The following is a 17,507-nucleotide window of genomic DNA, read 5'->3' as shown; positions in this document are numbered from 1 at the left end:
TCATAATTGAAGTGTAAATTCTGCAGATTACATCATTGTCCAGTATTGTACTGTCAGCAATTTATTATAAAAACGTTTTCATAATTGTAACATACATATTTACATACATAATTATTCAGGTGCATGTGTAATAACTTGCAAAAACTTGAGGCTACAGCAGCACTTCTTCTTCGTCGTCTTGTCTGATGCACTCAACCAAGCGACCTCGCCCCTCCCCAACCCCCAACCATTCGAATTTCCGTAGGCGGAAAATATTTTAATGATATTCTAATGGGCCGCTTTATGATATCACAAAACCCGGAAAACAAACGCTGTAGTCCAAACGAGCCCTTCATTGTAGTTCTTGAAAAATTATTTTTTCAAAATGAAATATCTCCCTTTAGAGTGGACTTTGAGATTTGTAAGTTTGAAGATCTTTTTTATGCCCAAACATACACAGTACACACTGACTAAAATTCAAAAAGTGAAAAAGCATAATAGGACCCCTTTAAACCATTGCTTCCGGCTAAAATATGAGTTCTCTATCCATAATATAGCTTTATCCAGTGAAAAAGTTATCTCATCTGAATCAGGAGACAAATATGCACAAATCAAGCAAAAACAGTCTAAAACAGGCAGTGGATTTTGATGTGAGAGGACAACAGGGGATAGACTTTTTAACTGAACAAAACATTATTATAGATTATTGTATGTTGGTCAGAAGCGGCAGTTTAAAGTTAAAATGCCTTTTTCACTTCACAAGACATTAATTGATGGACAGGAGTCGTGCTTTGGATTATCATGAAGTTTTTGTAAGCTGTTTATACTCTCATTCCGATGGCACCCATTCACTGCAGAGCATCCATTGATGAGCTAGTGATGTAATGCTAATAAACTTCTCTAAATCTGTTCCAATAAAGAAACAAATTCAAATACATCTTGGATGGCCTGAGGGTGAGTACATTTTCAGCAAATGTTCATTTTTGGGTGAACTGTTCTTTTAAATTCCATAATTCTGCGCTCCAGGCTCCGGGGTGTCAGTATATGTTTAAAATGACCAGTGCAACATAAACAAAACATTACTGAGTGCACCTTTAGTTTCTTTGTGTTCTGGCTTTATAAAACCGTAAATGACATTTTCACCTTATTTATTTGTCTTTACAATAGCTATCTCTTTATTAACAAGTTCTCAAACAAATACATAGATTGGTGATTAAATACATACTTGAACAAACAGAGCTGTAAGCATTTTGTAACCAGTTGCTCGCTACTAAATTGATATAACAATGTAATTACGTCATTCAGGTCCCTGCTTGCATAAAGTCTCTGTGGTAAGATCTAATTACCTATCATCTCAAATTTGCTTCAATTCTACAATTAATCACATTCACACTTTAGTTCAAAAGAGAATAAACACACATTCGCACATGCACTCCACTGCCAGAAATAATGGAGACACACAAATAAAACTCTACTTTACATTCATTTGAACCTCCATTTTCTGTAATGAGTTCTTCCACTCTGCCCTAAAAGCATGGCTTTGTAAATCCCTCATTTCACATGGCAGTGAAAGATGGCACTAACCTCTTGTGAAATCCTCCATCTCTCCTCTATGCATGCAGTGAATAATGTCCTCAGCAGTGCAATATCTTTATGAAAGCCTTTCTGAACTCCACATTGAAAGTGGTATATATGATGGGGTTGACGGCACTGTTCACATATCCCAGCCAAGTGAAGGCATTGTACATTTCCAGTGGCACCACGCAGCTTGTGCAGTGAGTTTTCAAAATGTGAGTAATAAAAAAGGGCAGCCAGCAAATAATGAAAACACCTGCAACAGAGAAAATAAAGCTGAGGTATTCTGAGGACAAGAACTCAATCTAGGACTTTTATGTAACTTGTGCTCGGCATATGGCTGAGGAATACTTCTATAAAATGACAGTATCGTGACCTCACCTAGAACAATAGCCAGCATTTGAGTAGCCTTCTTTTCTTTATGCTGGGACATCTTTCTCTTGCTCATGGTTTTGGTCACTGTAGTTAGGGTTTTGCCATTGGGCAGTGCCTGAGTTTCAACAGGTTTGGATTCTTTAGGGGTCTGGACCTCCTTGGCATGCCCATTTTTATCATCTCCATTTGACTGACATTCACCATGGGAGGGAGAGCCATGGATGGGGCATGGGTTGGCCAGCAGGTCGACAACCAGAGTGGATGCCAGTTTCTTTTTCTCTGGAGGGCTTGTGCCAGGCGTAATGTCCACCCCCACATCACCACCCTGGTGCAGGACTTCCTTTATTAGTTGCTGTTGAAGACATGTTTATCATTAGTTGTATGAGGACACTTTGTCATGAACTAGTTCAGTTTTTTTTTTTTAGTTTATATATTTAGTTTTAGTTTATACTTGCACAATATACACTCTAAAAATGCTGGGTTATTTTTTTTAACCTAAATGCTGGGTTCAGCCCGTTGGGTAATTTTATTGGGTTGTTTTTAATATTTTTACCCAGGTGCTGGGTAGTTTTTCTATAACTAAGTTGCTGGGTCATTTTTTACGCTGGGTTATTTTTTTCTACCCAACCACTGGGTTGAGCTTGTCTCCGATGAAACAACCCAGCTGCTGAGTTACAGTTAGTGCGCAGGCTTTTTGAGTCCTCTACAGGAGAGAGCGGTTCACAACGCCGCCGATTTGGTGCAGTCCTTCAGCAAAATAAAGATTTGTATACACTTTATTTCATTTATAAAGTCCTACAGGAGAGAGCGGTTCTCAGCGCCGCCGATTTGGTGCACTTCTTCAACTAAATGAAGGTTTGTATACATTTTATTTAATTTATAAAGTCTTTATTGTGCTGTAAATTGTATTATTTTATGCAACGCAACATAAGGACGAGATGTCAGTCAGCTGCGTCAGCAGCGGTCACTTCGCTTGATGGAAACACCTTTTGCGTTGCATAACATAAATGGATTTTATTCGTTATAGTACTGTTTAAGTTAATTTGATGTTAAAATGTTTTCTCTAATCTCAGTACTGTTTGTTTATGGGCAGGTTTTGGAGTCAGTCATGGCATCTTTCAGCTACGAGTGAAAAGCGAGGCTGCGGTCTGAAGTTCGCAGTTCTCCCGCGAACAGCAGCTCTTCACCGGATCAGATTTTGGCGAAAAGCAATTACATAGAACGGTTTAATACACTTAAATTAAAATGCTACTTTTGAATGTTACATTTTTATGTCTAAAATGCTCGTTAAACGAGTTTAAATGTATGTGATATTGTAAACTATGCTGTATTCACCCAAATAGATTCAATTTGTCTTGTATTTTGTCCATGTGTTCTTGCTTAATAATAAATGTTCATCTTTTGCTTATTGCTGTTGCCTCTAGTAATTCTGTGTGTGATTTTTTTTTTAAATTTCCAGTCCATTTTAAACCAGCAATATAATAGTTTTTAAACAATAGATGACTTAAATAAAACAACCCAGCAAGTTTGGTAAAAAAAAACATTTAACCCAACCAGCTGGGTCAAAATAACCCAGCATGTGTTCTGTCTAATATTTATCCCTCGCTGGGTTGCCAAATAACCCAAGTTGGGTTGTTTTTAACCCAGCATTTTTTAGAATGTAATTATTAATGTGATATTACTAGCATGTTAGCTGTTTGCCTAAAATCGGATAATTGACAAGTTATATAACAATGAACTTGTGAGTTTGCTTTAAAATAAGTCTTAAAGGGGTCATATGATGCGATTTCAAGTTTTCCTTTCTCTTTGGAGTGTTACAAGCTGTTTGTGAATAGATAAGATCCCTAAAGTTGCAAAGACTAAAGTCTCAAACCCAAAGAGATATTCTTTATAAAAGTTAAGCCCTAGCCCTCCTAAAACGCCTCGTTCAAACACGCCCCCACATGTCTACGTCACAGTGTGGGGACATTTGCATAACACCGCCCAATGTATACGCAAAGAAAGAAGGCGTAACTTAGATTTTCGCTGTAGTATTGTTGCCACCGCCATAATGTGGAGACGCTGTGTGTTTCGTTGTGAAAGCGAAACTACTTTGTTTGGCCTTCCAAAAGAGGACACAACTAGAAGTCAGTGGTTAAGTTGTATTTACAACACTGTTCCAGAACAGTTCAAACCAAATATTCAGATGTGTGCAACGCATTTTACGGAGGACGAGGACTGTTTCCTGGGAGAGTAGCCTACAATGCCGGTGTTCTGGTGAATTCAGTTTCCGTTTCCCCTTCGGCACTCATGCTGACCACAGTCTGTGATGCTGACAAATAATGCTGACTCACAGCCTGTAAGTACATTTTCATATTTAAAGGATTTGCCACTGATGATTCAAATGCGAGGTTTGAGCGGTGTAGAGTAGCGCTTGTTGTTTGTAGTTTCTCCGATCACAAATGCAGACATGGTTTTATATTTACACGGCGCGATGCAACGCAATGCGTAAAAAGACAGTATAAGTCATTATAATCAGTAATGTCCCCACTGGATGCAACAAATGCCTCGTTTATAATGGGTTTTATTGGTTCTGTCTCGTCGCGCCGGGACACGGCATCGAAACACATTTCATTACACCAAATACACAAAATAATGTTCTTTTTAGCAACGTCATATGACCCCTTTAAATTGCTCTGGAATATTCATTTTACTCAAATATATATTACAAATTAAAACCCATATTTGAAAGATATTGATACAATAAGTAATAATAATAATAATAATAATAATAATGTGAAGTTTCTGAAATAAAGGAAATTATTAAATATATGAATTTGATTGTGTTGCAATCCTAATAAAACGTTTTTGAAGGACAATTTTTTGAGTAGTAGGGAAAATGCTTGTCCAAGCTATATTGCAATATGAAAGATATACTGTAGATAAATTAAACTGGATAATGGATATGGACAATAAAAAGTAAGAAAACAGTCTATGGTAACAAGGTGCCTAACGCTTCTTACTGTATTATACCAGTAGATCTATGTATTTTACTGCTAACCCAATCAGTTTGTTTTCTCCGACTCTTGTCAACAAACTCCCAAGAATTTTGTTGTTGACACTTGAGGCACCTCAACAGACTCAATTGTAATTTTAGATAAAGCCTAGAATACTAGTAGACCAGCATGGGAAAAAAGTACACAGTGCAGTACACACAAAGCAATAGTGAAAATGATGTTACGTGTGAAAATAAAAAGGGTATTCAAGCTTATTTGCACTAACCTGACAGTTCCTGACAGCATTAATTGGTGACATTATGCCCTCTCATTAACTATTCACATTTAAAGTAGTTGCTAAATCAATGCTTGTTTAACACAGGCAGGCTGTCAGCATAGATGTATGACTCACAGTAATCCAGCTATAATCCATCTGATGTGATATATAACTCACAGTAACCCAACTGTAATAAACATTCAGTTCGCGAAAGAGAAGAATCCACAGAGTTTTCCTATTATATTTATTCATTTACATTTATTCACCTTTTTTAACCATTATAGTTAAAGAAAGAAAAAGCAAAATATATTTAATAAAATTATAAATGAAAAAGAAAACATCAGTCATATTAACTTCATTAACATGAAATAAATACGACCTTGACTCAACTGTTATCTTCTGCTGAAACCTGTTTCTCCATGTTCCTACTATTCTATTTTTACATTCCGCATTACATTCCTAATGTAATGAGCAATGCTATTTTTAACTGCAATTTTAAAGGCTTTCATTGACACTAAGAATGGATGTATCTAGTGGTTAATAATATGTGTGCTTTGCACAACCAGAGTGATGCTAGTTATAAGTATTCAAACATAAGGTGTCCACATACATTTTTGTACTTTAGTACGGAGTCCCAAAGGGAACACAGTGATGGAAAAAATATGAGTTTGGAGAAAAAATTATATTTTAATGCTTTTGCATTCATTCAAAAAAGTTTTATGTTCCACCGAGAAACTCTGCGTTCATTCAAATAAAACTTCTGAGCAAATGTATTGAAATTTTTGTAATTTTTCTTCCATCTCATATTTTTCCCATCACCACGTCCCATTAGGGTCTCTGTATATACAAGAAGAGCAGCACCTAAAATATAAATCTAGTAATGTAAAATTAAGACTCTCATATATGAGTAAATGATGGAGAAATAACGTAAAGCAAGTAAATAAAGCATTTAATGCATTAAATACTGACAAGACTAATAAAAGTAAAATAATTTTAATCATTTTTAATCATGAAATTATTCAGTAAGTATGAAATAAGTGCAACATAATGGTGTGTAACATATTAATGTATTTCACTTGTTTACTAATTTGCATGCATGTGTTTACTGTCATATGCATGCAAATTAGTACTGGTTACAGTTTTTAGTAATCACAAGAAAAACTTATATAATGGTAAATGGGTTTGTTAAATAAATGTGATACTGTTAACAATGTAATTTATTTTATAAGTGCAATAAAATCGACCTATGAAATGCACTCAAATATATTTTTATATATAGTCTAGGCTATGTTTAAAAACCACCTGTTTTCATTTAGTAATAATAGAAAATGGAAATTGTGCAGCTTTTGTGAATGAAGTGCAGTCTATAATGAGTCTAATTTACATAAAACATAGGTCTATTTGCAATTTTAGCAATAATATAGCACTGCAGCTATTGAATAACTAAGTATAGTTAGTGAATAACAGGCTAGTTAGCGAATAACAGGTATTTGCATTAATATACCATGTGTAAAAGTGGAATAATTGTTTGTTTATTTTTTTTTTATGGAAATCAAAAGGCTGGCTTACAACCCAGGCTCAGTGGAAAAATTACCAACATTTTTGCAAAACTCCAAAAACGTACCTACCTCTACATATAATTCCCTGCAGTTTTCAGCTGAAATAAACACTAGAGGCAGTAAAACAACTTTTATTACTTTTTAAGCAAATTATGATTACAGGGCAGATGATCCATTAATGAGACTAACTTCCATGCAGTTCCTTGCACAATACCATGTTATCGCCTCACAAAAATTTTACCACAATGCACAATTTTTGCATTTTAATGTTCGCATCACATAACCAACTGCATATATATGGCCTTTCCATCATAGTAAGCTTGCTCAGTAGCTCACCTGGTGTAACATTAAAGAAGCATCTTAAATATAATTTTTGCAAAAAGGTCGACATAGGCATGTATTTTTCATGAGCCTGGGTTGCTTATTTAGTTGTCTTTGTATATTAAGCGGGGATACATTTTTTTTAATGTAAACTGAATTCATAAACAAAAGCTATGTGGTATGTAAACTTCCAAACGGCCAACTCCATTTTCTGTACAGATTTTGTTTTATGACTGCACTTCTCTCCCCATAATGAGGCAAAAAGCACTGAGCTATATTGGATGTAATGGTGTAAATGTAGAGGCAGCTGCATACATATACTGAATCTACAGAATAGCATTATATTTTACATCATTTTCATGACTTGTTTTATAAGTAAAGCGCACTTACTGCTTTCTTGTTTTTGGCAGGTAAACCCCCGTTGGTCTTAATGATAACTGTGCACAGTTTCACATCTTCAGGATGAGTGCACTTTTCCTGTGGCAAAAGTAATAAGAATTTGATTCAGCATGTGGTCGACATTAAATTCCAAAGACAGCATGGAGCCTTGAAAATCATTCATAGGTATATTTGGTGCCTCTTGATGACACACAATGCAAATAAATCCACTGAACACAAAAGAGCCTTTCTAGCACTAAAAGCCGAATGAAAAAGAGATTGCTTCAGTAATTTGTTAGTACCACAAAAAGTCCTTGGGACCCTTTAAAACTAGACAGCTGAACCCATTGATCCAAAGTGGCCATTAAAAACAGCTGGTGCAAGAAATCGATGATGAAAGAGCACAAAGGTCAGAAGAAAGAAATAATTTGTAGCTCGTCTGTATTGCGATGAATATAGAATATGAATAAAGGGTAACCGGTATATCATATTCACAATCTGCTCTGACACATAAATTGCACAGGGAATTATGTTTAAAAACCTTGCAGCTCAGGAAAAATGTCAATGGCTTCTTTTGCTTTAACGGCTTTACTTTCACAGTGTCCAGTGGGTAATGCATATTCAACAAAGGCTAAGGCAATACCCCCATAACCAGATACCAAATACACAGTGGAGCTGCTGGAATCAGACTGTCTAAAGATAAAACCACCATTAATTTTCATCAGTATCCTTAAGACATCTGTCTGCCAGTAGCCACAATCAAGCATTAAATGAATCTAACAACACTGTAACATAATACTGATTCCAGGGGTGAGTAAAGATTTTGGGGTCATTGTATTTCCGGCGGTGTCCTGCAGGTGCTGGCATTACCCCAGGAATTCTATAATTAATACTGAAAGCTGCTCCCCATATTTTCTAGAAAGAGGGCAACTTTTTTTGTAAAACAACAATGACACCATGCCTTGTCCAGTGGAGAATGCTGGGTATTTTCCCTGAGGCTACTGTCTCACATGGTGCATATCACCTTGAGAGGGGGCTGAGCATCAGCATCTGTCTTCTGGCAGCTCCGTTTAGTGTTGACCCGTTTTCGACGCTTACGAAGAACCACATAGATCTGCACGTACACGAGAAGGGTGATGATGAAGGGCACGTAGAATGACATGATGGAGGAGTAGACAACAAAAGCGGGGTTGGCGATTTCACATACGGTATCGTCCCGTGTAGCTAAGAGTGAACGAGAGAGAGAGAGAGAGAGTGAGTAAAATATGGTTACACAATTAATTATGGCTGCAAAACTAATTAGTTCATTGAGGCACTGGCAAATGCCTGTATGGCAAATTTCCCCTAACAATTGCAAATTAGCTCTAGATTATAATTAGATTAGATGCATACTGGAAAATTTATAACAGTATGACAACAATGTTGAGTGAACTCAAAACTTAATACAAATGCTGTACTGGAAAATGAAGTATATATTAGTACATAGAAATATATGTATAAAAATATGTATAAATTTAAAAAGTTTGAATAGCAAGATTTTTATATTTGGTTATGTCATTGATACAGTGTAATTACACAAAGTACTGGGTAATATTAACTAAAATGCATTTACTATAGGTTTAGATTTAAGGTTAAGTTTAGTCTTTAATTTCAAGCAATTATGCATATACTATGGAGCTTTTGAATGCTTGATTCAGACTGGCTGATGAATGTTCTAAGGTGTGCAATTATTGTTTAGGGAACACACAGCTAAAGTAGTTTAATGCAGGTCTTGACAGCAGTACAGTTCCACTTCGCCAAATGATTTAGGTTAATTCAAAGGTCCTTTCAATCTACAGCAGAAATAGGACCAAAACCTGCAAAGACATTGACCAAACAACTAAATATAACAAACAACAGGATACAAATTACAAACTTAACATGATTTGCCCATTAAATTACATTTTATTATCTATGGAAAGCACATTTTCTTTCTTTTTGAAATTAGCAAAGGAGGCTTGGGATAAGATTATTAGCTATTATAAGATTATTATTATTATTATTATTGTTATTATTATTATTATGTTTTTGTCCTAACCAGCCACAATGGTGATACAAAACTAGCAACAATGGATTATATTTTAGATACGGTTTCTATTTCTGAGACATCACAGCTAGAACAACTGTTTGAATAGAGTTTGAATATCATTTACCTTGACATGTATAGCCATACTGAAAGCAACAATAAACATAAATATTAAAGGGGTCATATGAGGAGCACACCTCGCTTTTTCAGGCCGATGAGCTTTGTAAAAATCGACGCGTTTCAAAAAGGCGGGGCATAGAGGAGAAACAATAATGTACAGTATGTGGAAAATAATGTGGTTTTTTTTACTTTAAACCGCATAAACACATTTCATTACACAAAATAATGTTCTTTTTAGCAGCATCATATGACCCCTTTAAAACAGTGAACCAACAAGTGTATTTCATGACAAAGATTATATCCTGGCTGAAGCCCAGGGGCCTACACTGGAAAAGGGGCCCACTGGCTGCAGGGAAATTATATTTTTTGAATAATTATTTATATGGGAGTTTGCAGCAGTGACAACAGCGTTCTGTAAACAAACTCACACACTCATTTTCAGGAACGCCCTGGTTGTAGTAGCCTATATAGTGAATGGCTCAGTTTAGGTTCCCCCCACACAGTTTGCATAGTTGGTATGTTCCACGTGTTCCATCGATATAAGCTACTGTAAGCGGAATGTACAATGCATTCGCTAGTAAATAGCCGCAGCACGAGAGTATCTTTATGTCAACACGCAGATTAACAGAAACACAACACTGCTGTGTGAAAGGAACTGGACCGGACAACGTTCTGTAACGTCATACAGTGAGAGTTCAGTAACTTGCTTGGATGTAATATGATTAAAATACATACTGAGTGACTGATATAATTTATATCAGTCACTCAGTACGTATTTTAATCATATTTAAATGGTTTAATATTTATGAATTCGATTATGTTCTTGTCCACTTGCAGAAAGAGCCCAGCCATACGTTCTTCTGATTGGCGGTGATTTTGTTGCGTCCCATAGCCATGTAGCATCTGGTGTGGATGGACAATTTGCTTGCTTCTGGAATTGTATTGCATCGTGTTCGACTACTTTGGGCCATTAAATTATTTAAAAAAATGATGCTAAGAATAAAATGGCCATCGTTGTCTATTTTTATTTAATATATTTTAATACAAAAAAATCTATATTTAATTTTTATAATATTAATTTAAATATTAAATTGAATATACTATTTTTTTTCTGTGATGGCAAAGCTCCATTTTCAGTGAATCTCTATGCTGTTGTTTTATTGTGGAATACATGTGACAAGTTCATAGTGATAATGTCATGAATGCCATAAAATATTATTTGTCATTGTGGTGTTTTTGTCTCTTTTGTTTATTCTTTAAGAATATATGTATAAAAATATATGTATTTCAAACAAAATAAAACAAAACAAAACAAAAACATAGCATATTGGTTCGGAATACTATGATGGTGAGTCAATAACCTAATGTTAATTTTTGTGTGAACTGTTGCTTTATGAATATTAGGGGAAAAAAAAACTCAGACATTTACCTGTGTTATTTAATCCAAACAACAAGGGGCAGGAAATAGTGAATGAAAGCACCCAAACCACCGAGATCATTACCGTTACTCGTCTCTTGGAGCTGTAGCGTGTTTTGTACAACATCGGCATGGCAACAGCCGTGTACCTGCACAAGAAGCCCAGAGGGAAGGAGATGAAGAGGGGGTGGATGGGTTGGGGTGGATTTGCATTCAGGCAGACAAACAGAGAAGGAAACAAAGATGGTCACACCTGACCAGCTACCTCTGATACCAGCTGCCATTATTGTGCCATCATCTCTCTTGCTTTTGTAACTGTAATAAACCTAAACTTCATCATGATCATCACTATCATTTCCAAACCTTTCAGGGGTCTTCCTACTCTAACAAAAAGCTTTTACATTCTGGGGGACTTCACTAAGCATGAATTGCACTGAATGTGATTTTTGTTAGTGATGTCTGCATTGTTTTAGCACTGAATTCATGACAGAACTATCTGTTCTTTGCAGCGGACTACTGTAATCTGACATGCTTTACTGGGACTCTTCAGAATGCCAAAAGTACCCATTCATAACGTTCTTCTCCATCAAATGGTCATCATTTGATGAACTTTTGCTGCCATGATCAATAAAAATGTAGACAAACATCTCTTTTTAACTAATATTCAGTACACCACCTGCTTTCTGTGGATGGAAATAGCACGGTTTTAATTACAGAAGGCAATTTAGCACCTGATTAAACTGAATTTCATGTTAGTGAATAAGACACACGTTTTTTTGCCCTATAAAACTCTTTAGTGAAGTTAAACTCTTTAGTGTTCTGCACCTTCATCATTTATTCACCCTCATGATGTTTCAAACCTGTGTGACTTACTTTTTTTCTGCAGAACACAAAATATGATATTTTGAAGAATGTTGGTAACCAAACAGTTTTGGTGACCTTTGACTTTCATTATATGGATGAAACATTTTTCTTCCTGCTCCATAAAATCAATTAAGTCAAATAGGTTTGGAACAACATGAGGCAGAATTTTCAATTTTGAGTTAACTATTTTTCCCTCACTGTTTCTAACAACTCACTAACAAATGGGTTTAAATTACTTTTGGATGCTAGCGCAACTGTATAAACAACAAGATGCCTATTTCATATGGTATAACATCCCCCCGTTCCACTGCCCACAAAAATATGTGATTAATCTATGGTATTCTTGCCATTTAAAAGAATCATTACACTTTTCCTGAACTGACAGCAGAACCTACCTGTCAATACTAATGGCACACAGATTAAGAATGCTGGCTGTACACATCATGACGTCCAGGGTGACGAACACATCACAATGGATTTTACTGAAACGCCACTCCCCCACCACCTGCAACACACGCACAAACACACAATCAGACTTGAAAAGACAAGTTCAGTTATTTACTGTGGACAACAATAAGACTTTACTGGCAGATAAAATAAATAAATAAATAAACCAATTAATTAATAATGAGGTATATAGAAATAGAATGCACTGAAAAAAAAAAACTGAATACAAAATTAGATCTGGAAAATGAAGTACCATATAAAAAATGTAACACTTTATATTAAGGGTTAATTGGTTAACCTTGGTTAACTACATTAGTTAGCATAAACTAGCAATGAACAATGTTTCTACAGAATTTATTTATTCTTAGTTAATTTTAATTTCAACATTTACTAATACATTTTTTAAGATCAAAAGTTGTATTTGGTAAAAATAATAATTCATGCATTGTGAACTATCATGACCATATTTTTTAACGAACATTAACAAAGGTTAATAAATGCTACAAAAAATATATTGCTCATTGTTCGTTAATCTTTGTTAATGCATTAACAAATATCTATCTATCTATCTATCTGTCTATCTGTCTGTCTGTCTGTCTGTCTGTAATATACTGCCTGTGGAAAAAAAAATGAGCATAGCTACACTGTTTTAGACTACAGTTTTTCTCAGTTTGGTGCATTTCTCGAATCAGAAAAGAACTTCTCAAAGCTACTTGTTCAACCTTCACGTCATCTAGTCACTTGTGCACATCATAAAAGCAGTTTCTCATTCTTTTGAACAAGTTGCGATTGCTTTGGTACATTCATGCAACTTTATGCACATTTGTCTGCGGTTTCCTACATTATCAGTTGCTATTGTCATGTTGCTCAAAATGTATTATATAGTTCTCTGTGCAATAGTCTTACCCCTCAAAATATTTTCACGTCCTGCGCCACGTTGTTTAAATAGCAAATGTATTTGCTCCCATTTGTGCGCACATGGGCGTGCTGGTCTGAAAACGAGGTGTGTTTAAGCGCATTGTTGGCGCGTTGCTATTTTGAGGCAACTAAAATAGACTGCGCCATTGACCAGCTAAAACCTAGTCTAAAGTCAATTGCGCAGTAGTTTTTTTTTTGTTTTTGTTATTTAAAGAGCGCGTTAATATAGGCGGGTCCACAGCGCGCGTACACTCTGCTTATTACACACACAGGGACGCACAGCAGCACACAAACATGCCAAATATTAAAAATTAAAGGATTACAATGTAAAAGATTATTATTGTGTAGGCTACATAAATATAAAAATGCCTACATGTCATAATGGACAGTCATTGCTTGTATCAGAATTAGACTACCTATTTGCTCGCGCACGAGCAGCTCCGTTTCCTCTCTGGAAACGCTTCTGTCTTTGCACTTGCAAATTCCGCCATGTAAATAGCAAATCCGCCATGGCACAAGCGCAACTGGCTCTTAAAGGGAATGGGAGATGAATCTCTGATTGGTTTATTGCACGTTATGCCCAAAACACACCCATTACTGATTTAGAGAATAGGGACAACCCTTTTAGACCATGCGCCAGGGGCGCCGACCGTTTTTACCGTCGTTAAACCAGCAAAAGTGGATTTGGACACGCCCTAAGTGCACCTTCGCCGTGCGCTTTAGACCTTGCGCTTAGATTGTTAAAATAGGGCCCCTAGTCATTAGTTCATCCTATAAGTCATTAAATGCAAAATTGTAGATCTAGTTGTCATAAACTTTTAAACATATTTTCTACACATTTCTATTAGGCTTTGTGTAAATTTGCCATGAATTGTGCAAGTGAATCTTGACTTAATGAAGAGAATATAGATCAACCAATCACAAACCAGTTCTCTGAAATAGCTCAAAGGTTCATCTCATGAACCTTAAATTGGAAAGCATATATAGACAGAGGACAACACAAGAGTTACGAATTCTGACAAGGGACTTTCTAATTTTTTTATTTTCACCTTTGTGACCATATTACTTTTTCTTTTGTATATCACAATGACATTGTAATGTATGTGTTTTTATTTATTTAGTATTTTTTTTGTCAGACAACTACAGTATAAATGTGTAACTGTGAATCCTCTCCAGTCTCTTTCAATCAATATCCCACATATAGTAATGTGTAAATTTGTACTTTTGAAATGGATATATGGCATACATAAGAAGTGCAGCCTTCTGCATTTCAATACAGTAACTGTCATCTAAACTATTGCCATAGTTTACATCAGGTAATACTAACAGAGTGCACTGATATATTGACAACATGACTAAGCATTTTGACTATTTGGTTTTGTGAACAATGACACAAGGACTTTTCATTCTGATGGCACTGATATGTTCATTGACATAAATTGACGTTCATTGTGTGATGCTGTTTGTACAAATTGTTTTGAGAAATGCACATACTTCTTTGCAAATATTAAGAATGATTCGAGAAATGCACCAAAGCGACCGAGAAAAACTGTAATAGTGGTGCATATCGAGGAACCTTTTCTCTGTTTGGGATCATATAAAAACAACAGTATTTTAAAAAGCTTTTCAAATAAAATTACTCACGATTGAAAAATACTGTTGACTTTTTTATATTATGTAAGGAATATCCAGTTGTTTTCCACAAAACTTTTCATTTAGAACCTGCATGCGCTTTCTTTATAGAGAGATTTATAACACCCCACAGAGCCTTAGCAATACTGCTGAGAAGCCATTAATACACACAAATCAGTGTGACGACAAACAGCAGCATTTCTATGAAATATTCAAGTTAGCAGTTTTGCAAAGCAAGAGATGAAACGATAGCTCACAGAAATGTAAAAGGGCTAACAACATTTGAGAAGTAGGAGATATATTCATGCCTTATTAATGTATGAAAGGCTATTTTCTCAATCATACACTCAGTTATTTGAATAAAAAAAGAAAGAAAAATACATTCTATGGTTGCTTAGCTTTGGTTGTACAAATTTATCTCAATTTAATATATGCTTTAAAGTCCACCACCTTTCCATTCAAGTACATTCAACAAGCTTTTAGTAGTGCTCTTAAGCTCTTAGTATGAATAAGTAAAGAGGTACTTAACTGTATTTGAAGTTTGTATACTTAAAATGATAAGTGATAATACACTAATTACTGTATATGTATTTTTCGGACTCAGTGTGAATTGCATATTTCTTTAATTATTTTTGGCTTTTCACTTTGAACTTTCCATTTTATTTTAACTATAGTCAAAGACTTGTGTCCCTAGAGTAATCAGCTACTGGAGGTGTTGTTATTCTTAGAAATATAAAATGAAGAACAATGCTAAATTGCCTACATATTCCTCAATTCTAATACCTAGTGCAGTAGGGGAGAGTGGGGAACAACCTAACACTTTTTGACTTTCTCAGTTTGTGTAAATCCACAAGGGGTTCATATTTTTTTTTTTTATCCACAGTAATTTCACACTTGTCTAGTACAAATATGTCGCTTTCTTTCATAATTACAGTGTATACGTTTTTCTTTATTTACCCTCAAAAATGGAAGTGAAATGTGACAACATGCCCCGTAGGTGGGGTACATTGTAACATCTGAGGGGCACGTTGTAACATGACCACATAACAGCTTAAAATGTTATCTGGTCTAATGGAAAAAAAAATATGCAAGACAAACTAAAATATTTTGTCAATAAAATAAAATTATTAACTTTTTCAAATACAATAATGGCATTTTTTAAGAATTACAAATAATCTAATTTTGGAGTTTGACAATTAAACACCCATGCTTGGTACGGCCCATAAACGAGCCAAAATGCTTTACATTTCTTGAAATAATAATTTCTGAACATTAAACATTAACTGTCAGTCTTTTTTCACCTGTTTCTCGTAGTTACTCATTAAAATGCATTAAAGCAAACAGTGTAAATTATATAGCTAATGTAATAGAATAGCATAATAATAATAGAATAGAATAGCGTAATAATAGCGGGGCACATTGTAACACAGTGTTACAACGTTTCCCATCTGCGCAACTGGAATTTAAAACTGGTTAGTGTCTTCTGCTAGTTAGCGAAGCATTAAAAAACTAAACTGATAAATAACAGATTGGAAATTAAAATAATAGCAGATTTTTTTCATTTTAAATGAATACTAAAAACTGAGATGCAAAACTTAAGCCAGAAATGTATATTTACTATGTTAAAATAAATGTTCAGCGATATCTTCAAAAGATTTGAGAATTTTGGCACACTTTTTTCCTCTATATAGTGTTGATATGGCAACTAGGAAATATCGTAAATTTTGTTATTCTAGAATGTGTGGAAATATTTAAACCACATGTGTTACAACTAACCCGCATTAGTTTGTGCCCCGCGCTCCCCTAAATGACAGTAGCATTAGCCTCCCTCATGTCACATAAAACAAATCTGGCCATACAAATCAAATTGTGTAGGTTATTCTAAATATTTTATTTTTCTTATATTAAATAATTATCCTCCTCAGAAAGTGTTTTCTTAATAGAGTTAGATGCCCTTTACAACTGAGAACTTATTAGCACTCATGTGGCACCACATTAGCCAGCAGTAGCTGGTACCAAGGGAACAAGACTGAGTGAGCTAATAGAAAGAGCAAGATTTTCCAAAACAACTCTATAGAGTAACAATGAGAGTCCTCTAAGTCGGTCTGCTTTCTTCTTTATCTCAGGAGACATAAAGAATAATTCTCCACCTCTTATCACTGCAGCCTGTCATATCTGATCTACCTGTCATGTCCACCGACAACAGATAGCAAAAATGAAAGGAATCTTTGGGATTGACAGTTGACTTCATTATAGTCCTCATGTACCCTTTGTCCGCAAACTTTTGTACTTTTAGAGACATGCATATAAATCGAAAGAGTATCATAACTCATGCAAAGCTCTTTGGGGTGAATTCAGCAGACTACCTCAATCTGTGCAGTATGCAAAACTGAACTGAGAATTCATTTTAAATTCAGGTAGTAAACAGGATGTTGAATTGGAATTTTAATGTAAAAAATTTCAAATAAATTTAAATTCAAAGACAATGCAAAATTTGAATGTTGACTTGACAGCCTTGTTTTATTGGCCATTAATGGATGGATGGATTGATAGCCTTAGAAATGTGATATCATTTTTATTATATATATATATATATATATATATA

General features: G+C 35.1%; 1 protein-coding gene across 1 annotated transcript in view; it reads right to left on the bottom strand.

The window, feature by feature from the left end:
• The window catches only part of LOC107705176 (D(2)-like dopamine receptor), a 38,962-nt gene that overhangs the window by 13,789 nt on the left and 7,666 nt on the right, over nucleotides 1–17,507 (bottom strand). Inside the window, exons 2-7 of the mRNA XM_016508353.1 lie at nucleotides 12,301–12,410; nucleotides 11,054–11,190; nucleotides 8,464–8,663; nucleotides 7,452–7,538; nucleotides 1,936–2,281; nucleotides 1,564–1,810 (exon numbers count right to left, since the gene is read on the bottom strand). Of these exons, the coding sequence (XP_016363839.1) occupies nucleotides 1,614–1,810; nucleotides 1,936–2,281; nucleotides 7,452–7,538; nucleotides 8,464–8,663; nucleotides 11,054–11,190; nucleotides 12,301–12,410 (1,077 nt within the window). The 3' untranslated portion in view covers nucleotides 1,564–1,613. The remainder of the gene's footprint in view (nucleotides 1–1,563; nucleotides 1,811–1,935; nucleotides 2,282–7,451; nucleotides 7,539–8,463; nucleotides 8,664–11,053; nucleotides 11,191–12,300; nucleotides 12,411–17,507) is intronic.

Source organism: Sinocyclocheilus rhinocerous, unplaced genomic scaffold (genome assembly GCF_001515625.1).
Source record: "Sinocyclocheilus rhinocerous isolate Xijiao unplaced genomic scaffold, SAMN03320098_v1.1 scaffold1105, whole genome shotgun sequence".
NCBI classification, from domain to species: domain Eukaryota; kingdom Metazoa; phylum Chordata; class Actinopteri; order Cypriniformes; family Cyprinidae; genus Sinocyclocheilus; species Sinocyclocheilus rhinocerous.
The sequence above is the reverse complement of the archived record's forward strand: the minus strand, read 5'-3'. Positions and strand labels throughout refer to the sequence as shown.